The 19,901-nt window shown below is 34.4% G+C and overlaps 2 protein-coding genes across 2 annotated transcripts in view; one reads left to right on the forward strand and one right to left on the reverse strand.

Moving 5' to 3' along the window:
- LOC118189229 (uncharacterized) overlaps positions 1-19,901 on the forward strand; it is a 691,965-nt gene that overhangs the window by 635,828 nt on the left and 36,236 nt on the right. The window contains exon 4 of the mRNA XM_085824877.1: positions 13,763-13,896. Coding sequence (XP_085681003.1) covers positions 13,763-13,896 — 134 coding nt within the window. The remainder of the gene's footprint in view (positions 1-13,762; positions 13,897-19,901) is intronic.
- LOC146994945 (uncharacterized) overlaps positions 1-19,901 on the reverse strand; it is a 132,703-nt gene that overhangs the window by 39,394 nt on the left and 73,408 nt on the right. The gene's annotated exons all lie outside the window — the stretch shown is intronic.

Here is a 19,901-nt window from a genome sequence, read left to right on the forward strand (position 1 = left end):
ATTTGGTCTCTTTAGGGGCTCTAAAATACATTCAACCGAATACGCATATTCATACTATGGAAGTTACTTTCCTGGCACTGTCATTTGCAGTTTGAATGTTAAAAGAGATGTCTAGACTTTTTTCAACGGCATGTATATTCTGTATCTACATTATTTCTTTTAAACTAATTAGCTGATTGATGGATTGTTGCAGATCACACAAATGATGTTTACCGTGAGAAGGATATCTTCATGGAGAAATTTCTAATGGAAACTTGCTAATATTCATATTATGATGATAATTACAAAAAATCCAAACACCCAACCCATTCGTTGGAAAAAGTCGAAATGGATTACCACGTTTAGCAGCTGTATCTTATCTCTCACTGATGGATCACTAACAATTTGAGTGTTAATAAAGCTGCTCCATTTGTAACAAATTGAAGCTTAATGAATAATTGGGTTCAAAACTAATCTTATGTTCTGTGAATCTATGCTTAAGCTAGAATTACACTCATGTCCAAAATTATGTTTACATGCATAAATTCATGGATTTCTCAGAGAGTATGACTTATAATTTAATGAATTTTCGTGGAATCATACATAACATGATGACACATAAATGCAAAAGAAAAAATTGAAGATCACCTCATATGATATAAAATTGTAGCATGAAACAATAAAAATGATAATAAAGTGTGACAAAGAGAGTTAAGAAAAAAAGGAATGATTCAGAAAAAGAATTAAGTCTTACGAATTTAATATGGAATATGATCTCCCCTGACTTGTACACACATATCACAACGTGTTTTAAGACTGGAAATAACGTTGTTAACCACAGTTTGGGGAATTAATCTCCACACTTCCAGCAATGCCGTCTTCAGAGCATTTACATCTCTAGGAGGAGGATGTATAAGTGCAATTGCTCTTCCAAGGTAGTCCCATAAGTTCTCTATCGGGTTAAGGTCAGGAGAGTTTGGTGGCCAAGGTATTCGCTTAATGTCTTCACTTTCAAGGAATTCATCAACGAGGTTTGCTCGATGTGGACGGGCATTATCATCCATAAATGAAACGTCAGGTCCATATGCACCCCTCAAAAGTCTTACATAAGGATCTAAGACCTCATCCCGATATATCTGGCCTGTCACAGATCCGCTGCTGAACACGTGTAGGGGCGTACGTCCATCGATCATTATTCCACCCCATACCATCACACCTCCACTACCGAAACGGTCACGTTCCACAATGTTCGAGGGATCATTTCGTGTTCCTGACTCCCTCCAGATGTAAACACGTTTAGAATCACCAGTTAAACTAAACCGCGACTCATCAGTAAAGAGAACATGGGACCATTGATGTTCAGTCCAGTTTTGATGTTCTTTACACCAATTAAAGCGATCCCTCTTTTTCTGTGAAGACAGTAAAACACATACCCTTGGCTTTCTGGCATAAAGGCCTTTTTCATTAAGCCTTCTGTATATTGTTTGCCGTGATGCAACAGTTCCAGTGGCGGCTGCAAGCTCTGAACTTAACTGGCGAGCAGTAGCCTTTCTGTTACGACGGGCACTTAATGCCAAATACCGATCTTCAGAAGCAGTTGTCATTCGTTTCCGACCTTGTCCAGGTCTCCTTACAACACTTCCATCATTTGGAAACTGTTTCCATAGCTTAGAGACTGTCTGTCTTGAAATATTCAGACATGTGGCTGTTTCCATGATTGACTGCCCTGCTTCTAAACGGCCGATAATTTGCCACTTTACAGATTCTTCCAAATGATACTTCGAATCCATAACAAACCGCTTTGAGTCCCTACACACTGAAATCAAAGGCTATGTTGCAGAAATTCACTCAAATATTCAGTTTGCGCAAAGCGCTTGATTCCCCTTGGATGACGTAACGCCTATATTTGCATATCACAAACCGTTTGATTACTTTTGATTGGATAATGCTAATTAGGCTTGGTTTTCACACATTCCCTCCAAATACGGATCACATTGATTCGATATTTCATTGAATATCGTCATTTTTATGTATGTAAAGATAATTTTGGACATGAGTGTATAATAGTAAGCTTTTAGAGACATTAGGATTTTTTGGGAGCAGGTAAGATGAAAAATATGCAACCGTATTCGCCGGGAATCGAACCACGGACCTCTGAATACCTTCTCAATCTGCAGACCACTACACCAAGAAGGCTCGCTCAGAAGGTGGGAGAAATAATACCATATATACTCTCCCTTTTAACGGACGACTGGGTTTTTAGGAGAGCCAATTGCCAAATCCTGTGTGGGGAGAAATCATCATCCGCCACCCATTTAGTTCGGGCGCCACTGTAGAGGCATTAGGACTTTTTTGGAAGCAGGCAAGATGAAAAATATGCAACCGCCTTCGCCGAGAATCTAACCACGGACCTCTTAATACTGGCTCAGCGTGCAGACCACTACACCACGAAGGCTCGCCAAGAAGGTGGAAGAAATACCTTATAAGCTAAAGTAACATTAAATATTTTAAATTTTTACCCACCAAATGTCTGATTTTAAAAGTTAGGGGAATTTTCTGCCTTTTACGATAACCTGCCTCATAAATTGAACATGCAAATCAAAATTCATCTTATTAATATACGATATGACGATATGACAATGTCATATAATTGAAAAAAAAAATCATATCATACAAAATATTGCCTTTGCTCAAGAAACGATCCAATTTTAAAATTCATTAGATTTGGAAGAATTCGCTAAAGCAGTGTCGCGTGAAAGAATCTTGAAGACGAGGAAATATTTTTGAAAAAAAAATTCAATATTTCTCTTAATGAAAGAATCAAAATAGCAGTTATCACGTTTTTCATTTATGTTAATGTGACAATATCACACGATCGAAATTTTTTTTAGTGCGAAACATTAAAGCGATTTAAAAAAGTACAGCGTCAAGCTTTTTTTAATTTTTCCAAATATTTTATTGTCATTTTTTAAAAGTTCCTTTGTCACTCATACTCTGCACTGAAAAAAAAAATATTGAATATTTTTACGGAAATACCCTTGCTAGGAAATTGTTAGCAATGAAAAACAGGGCACAGTTCCGAAGTGCTATGTATACGTAAATCGCCAAGAATATTTCTGAAGTTTATAAATTTATCGCTTATATTTGACATTTATATTATATTCAACTCCCGATTAACCGAAGGCGGACTGATTGGGTTGCCGATTAAACGGAGCGTGTTTTTTTAATAAGTTTTTTTTTTTTTTTTTTTTTTGCAGAATAATAGAAAAATTACTATAAAAAATTATTAATGTAAAACAATATTATCTGCGGAAAATAACTGCCCTCAGATTAACCGGGATTTTAAGTTGAACATTGAAGGTTAATTGAAGGTTGGTTGCATATGATAAAAGTGAATCTGTTACTTGAGAACAGACACTTCAGAGCCATTCCGTTGTCCCAAACAACCATGGTTCATAACCATTACAAAGACAGCTACAAAAAAAAGTCGAATCTTATAATTTACTAAAATCCCTTAATTTCTTCTGTGCAGTGATGACGACATACATTACGATCATAAACAAGGGAAGGGTCGCTAGGACCTTGAAGTGCCTATTTTTAAAGTAGCAAACTGTAGTGTGAGTTTGCTGATATATATTGATTTGAGTTATAAAGATTTTATGATATAGAATTTCTTTCAGCAACGAATTAGCAAATAATTTTCCTTAAGCAAGTATAGATAATATATGAAACAGCGTCATATAAAAGAGGTCATTAATTAATTCAGCATGTTTATTCCTTTTATATTGTATATGTTGATATATTTTACATATTGTAGCATATTTTCACAATAATATAGGATTACGTCATTCATAAATAATGCGGATCTTATATATATATATATATATATATATATTTAATTTTTCAAAATTAAATTAAATAAAACTCTTTCCTAATCTTAAGTGCGTTCTTTTTCCTCGTCTCTTAATTCTACCAGCTGCGATGGGATTTCGTTCCATCTAGTTTAGCAGGACGTCCTCGTCTAATTCTGAAGATTTTCTAGCAAGAAGCTCATCTTCTAGGCTTTAATTTCTGGCTCAGAATTTCTGGAACCATTGGCATTGGCTTACGCTTATTGCCCGATCTCCATATATTGCATTAATATTCCTATTAATAATTATTTAACTGAACTCAGCAAGTAAAATATGCCGACTATGTCTTTTTTTATTACATTTAGCTTTGAAACAATAGCTGTTAAAACCAAACTGCACTCTTCAAAACTTGCTTTAAGAATTAAAGCAAAGTAAAATTACTACCTGCCTTTTTACCAAGTTGATGCAGGTAATTTATCCAGTCTCCTGACATTTAGTTCAATTGAAAAAATAACTACGTTATTTATGGGATGACTCAGTATTTTGTAATTAGGCTATTTTATTCCCAAATTAAGAGTAATAACAATAAATAAAAATACATTTAAGTTAATTAAAATAAAGAAGGCATCAGTGTATATTACTTTATATTTAGCATAATTACCTCAAGACTTCAGCTTCGGGAGTTTCTGACCTATTGCTTCAGCACTAACATTGTAGCAAAGCATAAAGCATTTCCCCACATTAGTTTTTATCCAAAACTGTAATGACTATGATGTATACAATGGAACTGGCATTTAGGTGAGTGATTAAGCTGAAGCACATGATGGATATGCGACCGAACTGCCCACTCATTAATCTTCTCCCCCCCCTTCTTGGAGGCCATGTTAACGCAAATATAATTATTAGCACCCTTTAGAAATAAATGCAAGTAAAGAAGGGTTCTCTTGTCAAGCTGATCTTATCCCAAACGGTGTTGGCAATCTACAAGGGAAAAGAGGGGGGATATTGGGCGCACGATGAAACTTTTCTATGTTACATCGGTCTGGCAACCAAGCGTATCCGTAGACTACATTCCCCTTTCCATCCACCACTTTAACCGGTGCTGGTGAAGTGTGACAATGCTATTTTCGGACACTCCAGCCACTGTGTGAAGAATCAATTCTTGCCGTCGAAAGATACTCATAGTTGAGCTATCAGCTTTTGCAGCCGAATTTAAAGCAATCTGGAGTCTGCCACCATAGTTTCAAAAAGTGGCAGAAGTGGAATAATTCCAGAACATCTATTTAAAGTTAAAATGCAACGAAAACATTGTAAAGATATTAAAAATGTATTGATGGTCTCAATGCAAGAGAAATACTCCAATGAAAAATTTGAAATTAGATAAGGAGCAACTTTCAATTGGTGTAAGTTTTGACTGAAACTCTTGATTTCAAAAGCGGTCTTACTTAAGTCTTATCTTTCAGAAGCAGAAAAAAAAAGTTATCAAAACTACCGTAGCCTCAAGGCCTATTTTATTTGATTCTTTCTCTAACTTAGAACTAAATATCTCTGATCAATGATATAAGATATTTATTCATGCCATCGTTTACAAACGTTCTATATATCTGAAGGGAAAAGAAAGATGCAATATTTAATATTTACAAAAAAATTTTTAATTTTGCCGAATTAGTTATTGATAGAATATTTTCACGTTTATAGCTTAAGTCAATATCATAATCTGATGAATTACCATGGTAACAATCCATATCGTTCGGATAAAATATACATAAAATCATTTTATTAATAGCGCACTGAAATGCTAATAAACTAGAGTAAGTAAAGGAAATAATAAGAAGCAGAAAAATAAAAACAAGGTATGGGTATGTAAATATAACTAACTCAGTAAAACAGGAAACAATTAAAATGTTAAATAGACTTTTGTTCTCTCTTATAAAGGCTTATTCATTCTCGCGGAAATCTTGGAACGAGCGCATTCACCTTTGTTTTCATATTCTTTTAAAACTAATAAGTAGCCGGTGGGTAAAAGCTACAAATTTTTAAAATTATTCTTCTGCACTTTAATTAGCTTTTATAAAACTTGCATTTCGCTCCTCCAGTGTCCGATTTGTTAAGACAGCTAAGTGCTGAGAGTTCGATCCTAGCAAACAGATACTGATTTAAATGTTCGGGACACTAGAAGTTCATGGATCGCACAGGTATAGTCTCTCCACCCTAACTGTGCAGCTCCGCCTGAGTTTTGCTGAAGAACACCCCGGGGGCGTATGAAAGTCTCTCACCCCTACCACCGAACCACTCGCCAGTGTTTTGAGAACTCCCATATCGCACAAGTTGACTGCACGGTTATTTATCGTGGATTTTCCCATGCGTAACGTAATCCTTAGAAAGTCCTCCACGAAGGCATTCCTTCCCGTAGGCAGATAGATATTATGTGCTTTGTTATAATAAATTAATCTAACCTTAAACTTGGTTTCATAAAAAAGAAGCTCAATTTTAGTACGAAACTGTCTACCAAAAGAACATGTAAGTTTGATTCATACACGACTTGAACTTTGTAGTCAATATTTAAATTTGTTTGATTAATTGATTGAGGCAAAGGCAGAATGCTTTCGGAAAGAATGGTTTTTTTTTTTTTTTTTTTTTTTTTAATTTCTTCACAGAGGTGCAAAATTATTTATATTTATGCAATAAACAAAACAAAAGAATCACAAAAATCGGCCTCTTCATAAATGTATTCGGAATGTTAGATACGTGTCTGCGTTTTCAATGTTGCATTATAATAAATGCTATTTATTAATAATGGATAGTTATTCTTTACTTTTGGAATAAAAAAACCTGCAGTAAAATTAATCACAGCAACTTTATAAATTTCTGTTAATGATATTGTCGCTGATTATAAATACTGGTATACGTGATCATAAACTTAAACCACTTGTGAAAAATAGCATAAATGTATTATAATAATAAGTAATAAAATACATATGAAAGTTGTCAAACAGTTAAAAAGCTTTTTTTTTTAATTTAAATAAACGTGAAAGTCATTTTCTTAAAGTGTTAGAGGATAATTATATAAACTTCATGTATCCGCGTAAATATCGAATATGCTTTGGGATTACATACTTGGAATTTTCACCACGTACTTTAACCCTTTCTTCATTCTGCTTATTTCTTTTAAAAACTGTTTCTTCTCTTCTCGGAGATCGCGCTTAATTGTCACTTTTGAAGGCAGTTATTTGCCTGCATTAATTTTATTATTATTTAAGCTATTCCATTATATTTCATAGTTAGTTTCCAAATGTGCAATAAGTAGATATATTTACGTATACTAATCACGTAAAAAGATTACTGAAGAGAAAATAATGAGGTGCAATTTTTAAAAAGACGGTTTGGCAATTTAAAACTAATGGTTAGTAGGGGAAAATTTATAAATATTGAATTGTTTATAAATATCTAATGCTCTTGATTATTTAGTGCATTCTAAAGGATGAGGTGCAATTTTTAAAAAGACGTTTTGATAATTTAAAACTAATGGTTAGGAGGGGAAATTTATAAATATTGAATTATTTACAAATATCTAATGCTCTTAATTATTTAGTGCATTCTAAAGGAAACTTGATATGAATACGTTTAATTCTTTAAATAAATGCAAATCAATCCCTCTTTTCAAGAATTAAAATTCAGTTCATCCTTTCATTTATCACTCGTGTTTTTAATTCTTTTTATGTAAAGGGAATGAAAGAAAAGTTTTAATTTATATTGCTCCATGCGCGCGGGTTCGTGATAGATTCCGATGTCCACAGGTCCGATGATACCGTAATAAAATTTATTTTTATAAGAAGAAACACTTCAAATTTCTGGAAATATTCCACAGAAATTCTCAGACAGGCTTTCACAGTATCACAAAGTGCAATCAGTAGTTACGCATCAAACTACTGAGAACGTTAAACACAACGCAGTGCAGAGCTCATCTAAAGAGAAGGCTAACTCAGATATATTTCACTTCACGCGGAACTAACATCTCGCAACAACAGTAACTAAGAAACTAACTTGAAAGCGGATGCTCTCTTTCCGGCCTTATATAGTTTTCACCCGGCCGCCAAGATATTTCTAGTACTTTCTGCTTCTCGAAATTACTGAAAGGCAATACGAGGGTCGATGTACGATTACAGCTAACATAGTATTCAATTACATTTATTTAATTCCAATACATATTGCTGTGAAAAGGGACCGGACCAAAATGTCATCAAATAGTCCCAAACGTTTGACGAATTTTGGCTATTTCTTGCCAAATTTGGCGACAACGTAAGTCGCCAAAACCGTTGTCAGTTTGGCGATACCTCACCAAATTACCGAGATAATCATTTACTCGATATTAAATGGATTTACCCCTGTATTCATATCTTCTCTCCTTAAATTTTTTGCGTTACTTGTACGGAGGAATACAGCAAGTTAACATGCAATTACACTAAAATCATCTATTTATTTACAAAATTCGTAACAATATTTTATGGAGATAAACTGAATCAGTACCTCTACAGTAGTAGTAGTACACATTGCATACAGAAGATAACTGAAATTGTAAACTGAAAACAGCTTTTTTTTTTTTTTTTTTTTTTTTTTTTTTTTTTTTTTTTTTTTGTTGTTGTTGTTGTTGTTGTTGTTGTTGTTTAAAGATAATTGATAAATTTAGAGTAAATAAAATGTACTTATAGTTTTACATGAAGTGATAACTTTTGTCAGTTAGAATAACTTAATATTTTCGGTTATTTCTTAAGTAGACACTAAGTTACAAAAGCTCCTAACATACCAGATGTTTAAACTGTAGTTTTTGCATAAATCGTACACTGCCTATATTCACCAACTAGAAAGAAATTATGCAGCTTTCTTTTGTTCTAACTACAAGGGGTACGGCTAATGTTAAACCCACTTTATAAGGTTTCCCACGTTGCTGAAAAACTCAAATATCTGAAATAGTGTAAGAAAAATGCTGTTTTCATACACATTTGATGATCAGTTTCTAAAACTAGTTATATTTTCATCTAAGACGTTAAGTAAGTAAAAAAGTTGTAAACAGAATAAAAAATACATCAAATGCAGTATATCACAAACAAGAAATAAATCCATTCAATTAAGTGCATGATATATATTTAAACGAAAAATCACATTTTATAGAACTGTATATAAATTTGTTGACTTAAATCGCATAAATCACATGTAACATGCATGCAAGCAATTTTTATTTCAACGCTATCATATTAAGTGATATATTTCAACGAAAATATCCGTTTCGGCGGCTCTCGAATCTATTTGAACGATCTTTTTGCGTGACATCTCTACGTACGGACAGAATTAAGGATTCTTTTTCCCAAAACGGATTATAAAATGGATTTTAAATAGATTCAGAAGGGACGTTTTCGTGATGTCTGTATGTACGTACCTACATATGTATATATCTTGCATAACTCATAAATGATTAGCCGTGGAACGTTGAAATTTTGTATATGGGACTACTATAACATCTAGCTATGCACCTCCCATTTTTATTGCAACCGGCTGCACTAAACTTATATATATATATATACACCCACCCTCAGCTCTTTTTTTATTCTTCTATGTTGGCAAATTGTGCCTTTTTTGCTTTAAAATTGATTGAATTTTGTTGTTCCTTTGTTCTTGTTAAATTTTTTATGTCTTTATTGAACCTGCAGGCAATAGTTGTAGAGTTACCAGCAATTTAAATGTGTAAGTTATGCTAGGCCTAAGGTGGCGGCTTTTTGTTTACATTTGGAACTTTATGTAGTGTAGGGAATTAAGTTAGTTGGTGCAACATCTTCAATGTCTTTCTGCCCAGTGTGGCCAAAAGTTAACTCTAGATTTTATGCACTGAAAAATCTGTCTTCCTGCCCATTGTCCGATTTGCTTGTTTTGGCGAAGAAACTAATTTTATTTACAAAAGTAGTTTTTTTAACTGTTTTCAATTGTATTTTGAGTTTTAAGTTTTCTGCATTTTACAATTTTTAATGAAGATGTTTTGAGTTTTTATGCAGTTTTGCCTTGCCGCAAAGTAGGAACTGAACTGGTTGAATGAGAAATATGTCTTTAATGAAATTCGGGAAAATAAGTTTAAATGAAGTACAGTAAAAAAATGTGTATAATTTAATGGGCCGTAAAAGGAAGTTGTGTGGTGTCCACATCAGATTTTCTTTTCTCTTACGATAAAAACGCTTCCGCTATAAATAAATAATGACTTTTTTTAATTTCGAATTTCAGAGTGGCGAAAAGCCCCCTTTTTTCGGGGGGGGGGAATCTTTTTCTTTTTTTTTTTTTTTTTTTTTTTTTTTTTTTGTAGGAAGAGACTTATGAAACTTGAGGAGTTGGTAATTTTCGGGGGAAGGGGAGGAGGGCAAGTCTCTTTGTACTGGAATATGTTTTATTACTCTCTTTTTCTTCCATTGTCATTTAAAAAACTAGTATGCTGAAATATTACTCTGCCATGTTAAAAGTGAATTTAATTTTTATCATTTCCCAAATTTTTGAAAAATTTTTATTCTGAAATTTTATTGGTAGTTGAGTGCAGAAAGGAGGTTTTAAGGAATCTCAAAATTGCAGTTAAAAGAAATCAGTTCAGGGAGTTAGTGTTTGATTGAGTCGATTTTTCCGATCCCACAGCTCATTCAATTCTTTTTGCTGTTCGCTCGGTTCTTGCTAACGTCTTTTGATTCATCCCTCGTTTCGAATCTTTTTCATCAAGCTTATTATTAATGAGCGGTCAGTAATAATAAAAAAACCTGTTCATGTGAGTGATCCAGTTCCCATAAAGAGCAGTTTTGTTCATCTCTAACTCGAACCATAGATCTCCCATTGCTATAGTATGTCCATAAGGCTCTACAACCGTCTATGGTATATCGCCAAACGTCGCCAACTTGCCTCGTTACCGTCGTCAGACTTGCCTCGTTACCATAAGAAAAACAGATGCACCAGACAATTTGGGTCGACTAGGTTTTTCCGTTCACTTCATTTCCGTTTAGCGTGTTTTCGTTTCATGAAAAGCACGCGAATGAAGGCTGACTTGAACCACTTCCTCAAAAGAAGTGCAGAAAATAAGCGCTGTGCTGTGATGACGACCCGTGTTACAGTCGTAAATGGGCAGGGCTGACAACGGCACTGAAGTGCAATTTTAAAGTAATAAACTGCAGCTAAATGCGCCGCTAACCATTTACATAGGCAGAGCACGCATGGGAGAATATGATAAATCCTTACAGGTTTAGCTTATCTTAGTTTCATTTAATTTAAATATTTGCTCATGAATTAATCCGGAAATATGTCAAAATTTAAGAAACTTACTGTATTGGCTGAATGAAATCTTTTTAGTATACATGTTCTAATACTATTTAAAAAATATATCTTTATATAAAGTTTAAAATAAATATTTAGCTAATATACTGTCTTGTTTTAAAATGCCAAAACTTTGTTTGATTTCGCATATTAAAATATTAAAGTAATGCAATAAAGACTTCCTCTAAAATCATAATCTAACATAGCAGCGCAGCCGTGCGTATCTGAAATGCATGTTGTTTAAGCATCAAAATGCAAGAAGTGTTGAAATTGCATAATTGAGTTATGAAAAGCTTTAGCAATCATATTTTCCATTTAATTTATTCCCTTGGGAATCCGTGTCTCTTTCGTGGATTTCGAATGGAAACTCTAAAAGCATCTTTCTTTGATCTTAATTCGCATGTACTTGAGCTTCAAGAGAAGCACTCACAATACGTTTAATACTTTTGACGTTCAGAGACGTGTTCGTGCGCTGCTTACGATATCTGCTTTTAACGACTGTTTACCTCCTCCACTTCTGTGTGTACTTCTAAAATAATAATGTAAAATTTGATGTTTGATGTTTGAATTTCATATAGCTACAAGTAGAACGAGATTATTTACGAGCGAGATATGCTAATAAGTTTGGTCTGTATGTAATTTAGAGCTCTGTATGTAATTTAGAGCTTTATCTTTCAGCTATTTATTTTGCTGTGCTTCATAATTACTTTTAATAAATTGCAGTTTCTTCCAGCTTTTTTCAAGTGATTATTTAAAGAGACATCCACAAACACATAGCCTTCATCAATACTGTCTTGCATCAAGATTTTATCCCTCCTTACGACACCTTACTCTGATAGGTACTTGTAAATAGTGCACGCGGTTAGATAGCAGCTATGTATTTAACATCAAATCAGTCCAGCCTCACTGGCAACTGGTTACTTACTCTGTGTAGATCAGATCTCAAGAACTTGTGTCTTCAGAGAGAATAAACGATAAAGAACGAACTGAGCGCTAAATTCACTCTTGCTCTATGACTCAAGCCTGCCATCTTAAATCTACTGCTGCCGCTTTTTCCATGCAATACGTAGTGAAAACTCATCATATGCATCCAAAATCAGTGTGATAATGAAACAACTCGCGTATTTCAGAGAACATTTGCAAACTTTAAGTGCACGCTTTCGAATAGTTGTAAGACATTTTCTCCCTCTTTGTCGCGCGGCTTCGAAATGTAATTGGAAAAGCACATTCGGCTAGCAATCAAAAGGTCAAGTGTTCGAGTCCCGGCAAGGGCACTGCACGTTTTTCATATTTTCTGCTTCAACAAACCCAATGACTCTACGTATTCTGCCCACAAAATGAACTGTATATTGTTGGAGTGAACTATATATTTGGAATGATTGATAACAACATTTGATGAAGAATCAAACTACAATTTATTTGGCAGTATTACTCAGGAAAGTTCCAAAAAACGCGTTACAGTCGTCGAAAAACTACGACAAACACGCTGAAACAATCAGCAAGACAGCCTTCAGGCTAGCACTTAAACACAGCTCCCGACTTCGTCGATCGCTCTCGAGTTAATCTCTGAACTCAAGATACTAGTACTAAAATCAACATATTATATATACTATCAAGGATATTCTCCTACTCCGCGTACAGACAGGGTATATATAGATTCTGCCTTCGAGAACATTCTCGGGAAAACCGGTAAGAATTCGTTCTAGAATGTTCTGGCTCCGTTTATGGCATATCGCCAATTTTGTCGCCAAATGGGGCGATTTCGTGCCAAATCTGGCAACCCTATCCCCGCCTTGCGGGGTAGATATCATACCGCAGCTGGGGATTTCGTAATAATATCCTTTGCTTCTTCGAGAACTATGCGAGTTTACTGTTTCTAATATTGCATGACTGTCATGTACTCCAGCAAATACTCTGTCCTTTTTTCGGCCATATGTAGCTTATCTTTCATATTTCTGAGCTTTTACAAGGTTACTACATGGCAAGGTTCACTCTTGTATGACGTCACTGACTTCAAGTCTGCTCAAAAACAACTTCTCTACTCTCTTTGCGTCTTCGTTTCTCCCACTTGTGTAAGTAAATGGCATCAGCGCTCCTAACCTTGTTTTTCTACTCAGCTCGTGCTTTTATTTCCTCGCCTTTAAAATGGTCTGTATTTGTACAATATGTTATCAATTTTTACATCATAATGTAATCGAGTGCACCTTAAAATATTACAATTAACTTATGTTAGAGTCTTTCATGAATCTCAAACCCTCACATGTATTCGGTTTTGATAACGAACTGCATTAGATTTGATGTTATGAATGTCAGAGTAATGATCCTGATTTATGGTTGTTTTCATGTCGGCATCATTCCCTTTAGGCAGATAGCCATCATGGATTATATTCAAACGTGATATTCAAATAAAACCTAATTTACCTGATGTATTGGTGATCCGTTGTGAAAATGCATAAAAAAATCAGTCTATTTGTTAATATTTTATTAATAATAATTTAATAATTTATTAATTTGTCTTTCTTTTTCAGAAAATATAAAATTTAAAACTATAATCCAAAGAATACGTAGCTGATTTTAGACTGTGTTATTTTTTTATATAGTATTACCGGAAGATGGCCCAACTATTTCTGGAGTAAAACCACAGTACCAAGTGGGAGATGATGTGAACGTCACGTGTTCTGCTGGTCCTTCGAAACCGGCCGCATCTCTGCGATGGTACATCAACGGGCATGAAGTAAGATGAAATTTCTCTTATTCAAGAAGAATTATGTTAGTGTTACATTTAATTGCTAAAACTGAAATGTTTTATTTTATTCCTAGTTTATAACACAACATTACATTACTGCATATAACATTTGCAGTATATTGCTTTTTATTACGGCATTACATTGAAAGAATCAAATAGCCAAAAACGTTTCAATGGGATTTAACTGACCGTCAGACCTTATAGTAGCTTCAAAATAGCGCATGTGATCTGCATTCTCGAAGCTCAGGCGCTCGAATAAGTCGTCTCGGTTTACAGACTACCTCTCAACAATTCTCATCTATCACCTTGTCTCCTTGAAAATTGCTTGATGATGAACGTTTCCAGCTATAGAAAGCGTGTAGACTTGTGGCAGGTTATTTGTCGTTCTGCCTTAAGGTTGACTTTGCATGGAAGTTAGAGTTATATGCTACAATCATGTTAATTTTCAGATGAGAGTGCTAAGAAGAATGTTCACTAACTGCGGCGAGCATGCTGGCAGCAGATATTATGCATGCTTTAACTCAGTGCATCCAGTTTTAGTGCTGTGGCAGTTCAACGTTCGCGTTGCACATAAAACAATCAGAATTTCAAATCCTCATAGTTTCGGATTTCCTAATGTATGCTTCGGTTCTCAAATGAAAAATATGACTTGATCTCTTGTGATAGTTACAAAACTGAATTAATGTAATGTAATTTTTTTTTGTAAGTATGATCTTCAAGAAAATTTTTTCTTATAATAGGGATGTAGGGGCTAGTTGTAATAATTTTTGGAAAAATTTTTATATTTTTAAATGTATTTGCGTTTTTTATTATGACTTCTGTTGTTTTTTAACGTAACTATTTATTTATCATGGTCACAAAACACTTGCCAATTTCGCTGATTTTAGCGCAAGAAATATTTTTCCAAGTCTGTCCAATATTACAATTTGCCCCAGTTTGGATCAAAATGCAACATACCTGGAGCAAATAGCAACAATAAATAAAAACTACAATGTTTAAAAAATATTTAATAATTATTATCATTTGGTTTATTGACAATAAATGATATGAAGTGGTTTATAGCATAAACAAAGAAAAATTGTGTAACCAATCACCTGGAAAATGTGTCTTCATGAGAATGGCAGTTAACACAAATAAGTTATCAATTATTTCCTCTCACACCTTGAAAGTGTGCTCACATTTCGCAAACTAAGCATTGCACCTGAGTTGCTGGAGCATATCCGAAAGCTAGGAAAACAGCTAGCTATCCGAAAGCTAGGAAGCTGTGTCAGAAAAGCGTATCTGAGTTCAAAATTCTTTTCTTCATCCATTACAATTCTGCGTTTATTTTTGAATTTTTACTTCTATGTACGAAGTAAAGGAAGTATCGTAATCGAGAAAAATTTTGGGTATCATATTTCAACGAAACTATCCATTTTGATCGCTCTCGAATCCCTTTGAACGATGATTTTGAGTGACATCTATACGTACGGACTGAATAAAGGACACTTTTCCCAAAAAGGGATATGAAATAGATTTAAAATGCATTCAAAAGAGATTTTTTCGTGACATCTGTACGTACTTACGCACGTAGTAAGGTATGTACGTTTGTATCGCATAACTCAAAAACAAGTAACATCAGAAAGTTGAAATTTTGTGTATGGGACTGCTGTAACATACAGTTGCGCACCTCCTTTTCAGGTTGCAATCGGTCGCATCAAACGGATATATATACATACACATATATATGTATGTATGTATGTATACACCTACTCTGATACCCAGCTCGGAGAGCTCAGCTTTGTATTCTTATATGTTGGTATATTGTGCATTTTATTTGCTTTAAAAGTAAATTGAATTATGTTATTTTTATTCCTTTAGTTAATCTGCATGCAATAGTTGTAGAATTAGAAACAATTTAAAAATTGTTTACGTGGTATTAAGCCTAACGAAGTAGCCATTTGTTTACGTTTGAAACTCTTAGTATGAGAATGGATTGAGTTAGTTTATGTACCAACATCAGTATCTTTTTGCCGAGTGGGACCAAAAGTAAACTTTTAATTTTGTGCACCGAAAAATCTGTCTTCCTGTCCGCTTTCTAAATCGCTTGTTTTTGCGTAGAAACTCTAATTTTAATTGTAAAAATTGCTTTTTTAATTGTTTCAACCATGTTTGGTGTTGTACGTTTTTCTATATTTTACAATTTTTAATGAAGATATTTTGAGTTTTTACATATTTTTGCCTTCCCGCTAAGTGAGAATTTAATTGATTGAATAAAAAATATATCACTAATGAAATTCGAGGAAATAAGTTTAAATGAAATGCAGCAAAATTGTGTATAATTTAATAGGCCGTTCAAAGAAGTCATGTTGTATCCACATAAGATTTTTTTTCTGTAGCTTTACTCTTTCCTTACTTTTATCGTCTTAGTTGTGTTTCTTATTAATTTTCTATTCAATTCTTTTTTCAATGCTTTGGTTTTCGCGATAGAATGGCAGATTTTCTTTTACGTCGCCCCTTCTTAGACTGTTTCCGAGGTGAAGCCTGAGGAAAAGACCTAATCGTTGCGAGCGAAAAATCGATTTTTCTGTTCGGGGAAAGAAATATGTCAACATTTAAAGCAGAAAGTTAACTAAATGAATCAAAATCTGGAGGCGAGCCGTAACATGTTACAACTTGCTTCGAAATTTTGTTACAACCTGCCCCATCATATAGTTTCGAATATTTTGTAGATTTATTTAAAAAAATATAGGGTTAGTAAAAAAATTAAATAGCCGTTTTAATACTTTATAGGTAGCCACCAGGTTCGTCGCCATGTGAATCCAGGTCAAAATAACAGTATTTATCGGTCTTACTTATTTGCCTCCTTGAGCTATAAGTGACGCTAATTGCCATATCGATAAACCCAAGTTCTCGGAGAAGGCATGGATGTCCGTAAATGTGCAGTGTCTGTGCAGCATGGGGCATTAAATGTACTAGTACGTTAGAAGTCCTCTTGTGTGGTTTGTTGGTAGGAGAAGAGGGGTAAAAGATCTTCGAACTGTCTCTCGGGGTGGCGAAACTGTATAGTTAGTGTGGTTGGACTATATCTGTACAATCAAATAGTAAAATTATGGTATCCCGCCCACTTCTATCTGTACCTGTCTTACTTATTTGCCCATTGGTGGACTTGCATGTAACTTAGGAGTCTGAGCGATGCACCACATTTTAAAATTCTCATGGGAAGTTTGAAATAGGAGCAATTTGCAGTCAGTTTTTGGTGAAGGTAGTATTAATATTAGTTTGAATAACAAATAATATACTAATTGTAACAAAAACTGCGAAGAAGATATGAGAATAATTCTATTATTTATCTTGCATTTGAGAAATAATAAATATTTGCTGAATATCAAGAAATTACCTAAACTTTATCAAAGTAATTGCTGAAATTAGCGCATCGATGTAATTGTTACCTGTATACTAGCAACTAGTAATAACTTGTTATGAAAATGCTCGATTATTAAGAAAACATTCATTAGAACACGTTTAAAGCAGTTATTATCAACTGCCTTAAACGGGCAACTATGAGGAATCTGAGATTTATTTTTAGATAATATAGAGTGTTGTACAAAATCTATTTACATCATATGCTGCATTTGATGTTTGTTGCGGAAAACTATAACTAAGGCTACTATACTACAAGGCTTGCATTTGTATGACGTCACTCTGCTGCTCAAATATAATTTCTTCCTTACTCTCTTTATGCCGTTGTTTCTCCCACTTTTGGTTTTGGTTTGGTTTATTTAATTATGGCAAAGCACACTAGGGCTATCTGCCTAATAGGAAGGATGCCTTCGTGGAGGACTTTCTATGGGAAATTGACTCGTATGCACGTTACACATGGGGAAAACCACCAAAACGCCCATGCAGCGAGCCCGTTCGCGGGATTCGAACCTCGGACCGAACTACCAGTGTTCAAAGACTTTACCGCTCGGCCGCTGGTGGGCACTTCTCCGACTTTTGATGTCAGCGTTTGAAAGAGCCTAGGCTTGTTTGGCTGCTTGTCTTGACAATAACTTTTCTTCATAAAGCCATTGCGAAATGCTTAAATGATCAGAAATCAAATAGGAGATATTTTTTATCCTTTAAGTATACTATATATTTGGGTATTTTCTGAATTAATTAAAATCGCGGCTAACATAACTTGGATACAAAAAATCTGATACGGACACCACGTGACTTTTTCCCGAATTATTTTAACTATTAACCTTAAAGAAAAACTGAAAATGACATCAAAAATTGCAAATTTGAAATTAAATATTCCAGTCCATTTTTGTGGTAAGGGAGTCAAGCGTCTTATAATTTTATTTTTTCTTAATGAGTTTCAAATTTTCCCAAACATAAGTACAAGAACCCGGAAACCACATAAAGAGATACATTGCGAAAATAAACGCCGGATGAGGACTTTTAAGCTGGCTAAAGGGATGTGTGAATATATATATATATAGAGAGAGAGAGAGAGAGAGAGATGCGTTTGGTACTGACGATTGAAATAAAAAGAGAGATGTTATCCAGTCCCATATACAAAATTTCAACATTCTACGGCTAATCGTTTTAAAGTTATACGAGATGTATACTTACGTACAGAAGTCCCCAAAAATTTCCTTTTAAATCTATTTTACAGTCCCTTATTGAAAGGAAGAGTCCTTTATTTTGTGGGTATGTACAGATATCGCACAAAAAAGAATCATTTAAATGTATTCGGGAACGGTCAAAATGGATATTTCCGTTGAAATGTGATACCCAATATCTTTTCCAATTTCAATACTTCATTTACTTCGTACAAAAAAAGGAAAAAGAGTGAGACAATCACCGCTTAATCTGTAGTAAAACAGAAAGCATTAACAACATACAGAGAAAAAGCGAAAATTTGTGTTGCAGTAATATTTGGTTTAGCCTCCGTGGCTTTGGTAACGTTTGCACAATTCTGCGATGTAGATGAAATGAGATTTTGGATCTCCTTTTTGGGCATTTCTTGGATTTAAACTTAACAACAACAAAAAAAAAAGTCTCTGGAGCTAGTGGAAATGAGCATAAGAACTTTCGTTCTTTTCGCCATCGACGGAACAGCTGGCCCACTGGGTTAGGTGCTTTTCAGCCTGCTGGATCCCGTCGATGGAATTAAAAATAAATGCATAAATAAATATAAATAAAGAGCTTAGTACTGTATCCTCCTGCAATTGACCACGCTAAACAAGGAACACTGAAATAAGAACCAGAACATTGAAAGAAGGTGCATAGTGGGGACTGCTGAAACTAAGGCGAACACATTTAATTATTATGGTACATGTTAGGCCTACAGTTATATTAAGGATATGCTATATAATCAGGTACAGTTGCAAAGATGAACAAATACATTACAAATTGTGGGATACATTAAATGAGTTCTGGATTAATCATAATATTAAATATAATTAAAAACAAAACAAGGTCGAAAAAAGACATTAAGTAAATTAATATAGGTACAGAGCGGGATGCTAACGGCACGGTGTCCAAGGAAAGAAAAGTCACTCTATGCTGTCAGCAATACTTTTAGCAACGGTAATGCAGTCTCTAATGCGGCTGAGCGCATATTTATACTTAATTGTGTTCTTGAACCATGCCGGCATATTCATTACAGCTTGTCTTTTTAAATGTGAATTCGCTGTGCGCGGGCAATCAAACAGATAATGATCTGGGTCACCAGTTATTGTCACAAATTACATTAGTCACTGTCTCTTAGGCGAAATCTGTGAAGGTAGGGCATATATGGGCCATGCCCTGTCAGGTACTGTGTGAAGTGCAAAGAGCTGCTATTTAAATTCTGGTTAACTTTCGGTTGTAAATTATACAGTCTTCTGTCTGTGGTGCTTGTCTCCCAGTAGTTTTGACGTTGCGTCATTAGTTCACCTTCTAGAGTGGTTTTCAGATATAATTGCGGAAGGGGCACACTAATGATACTCAGGGTTCATTGGCTGCGCCTTTCGCAATCATAT

The sequence above is a fragment of the Stegodyphus dumicola genome, chromosome 10, assembly GCF_044657685.1.
Source record: "Stegodyphus dumicola isolate Sdum_Otavi_A_Nest chromosome 10, ASM4465768v1".
Classification (NCBI taxonomy): domain Eukaryota; kingdom Metazoa; phylum Arthropoda; class Arachnida; order Araneae; family Eresidae; genus Stegodyphus; species Stegodyphus dumicola.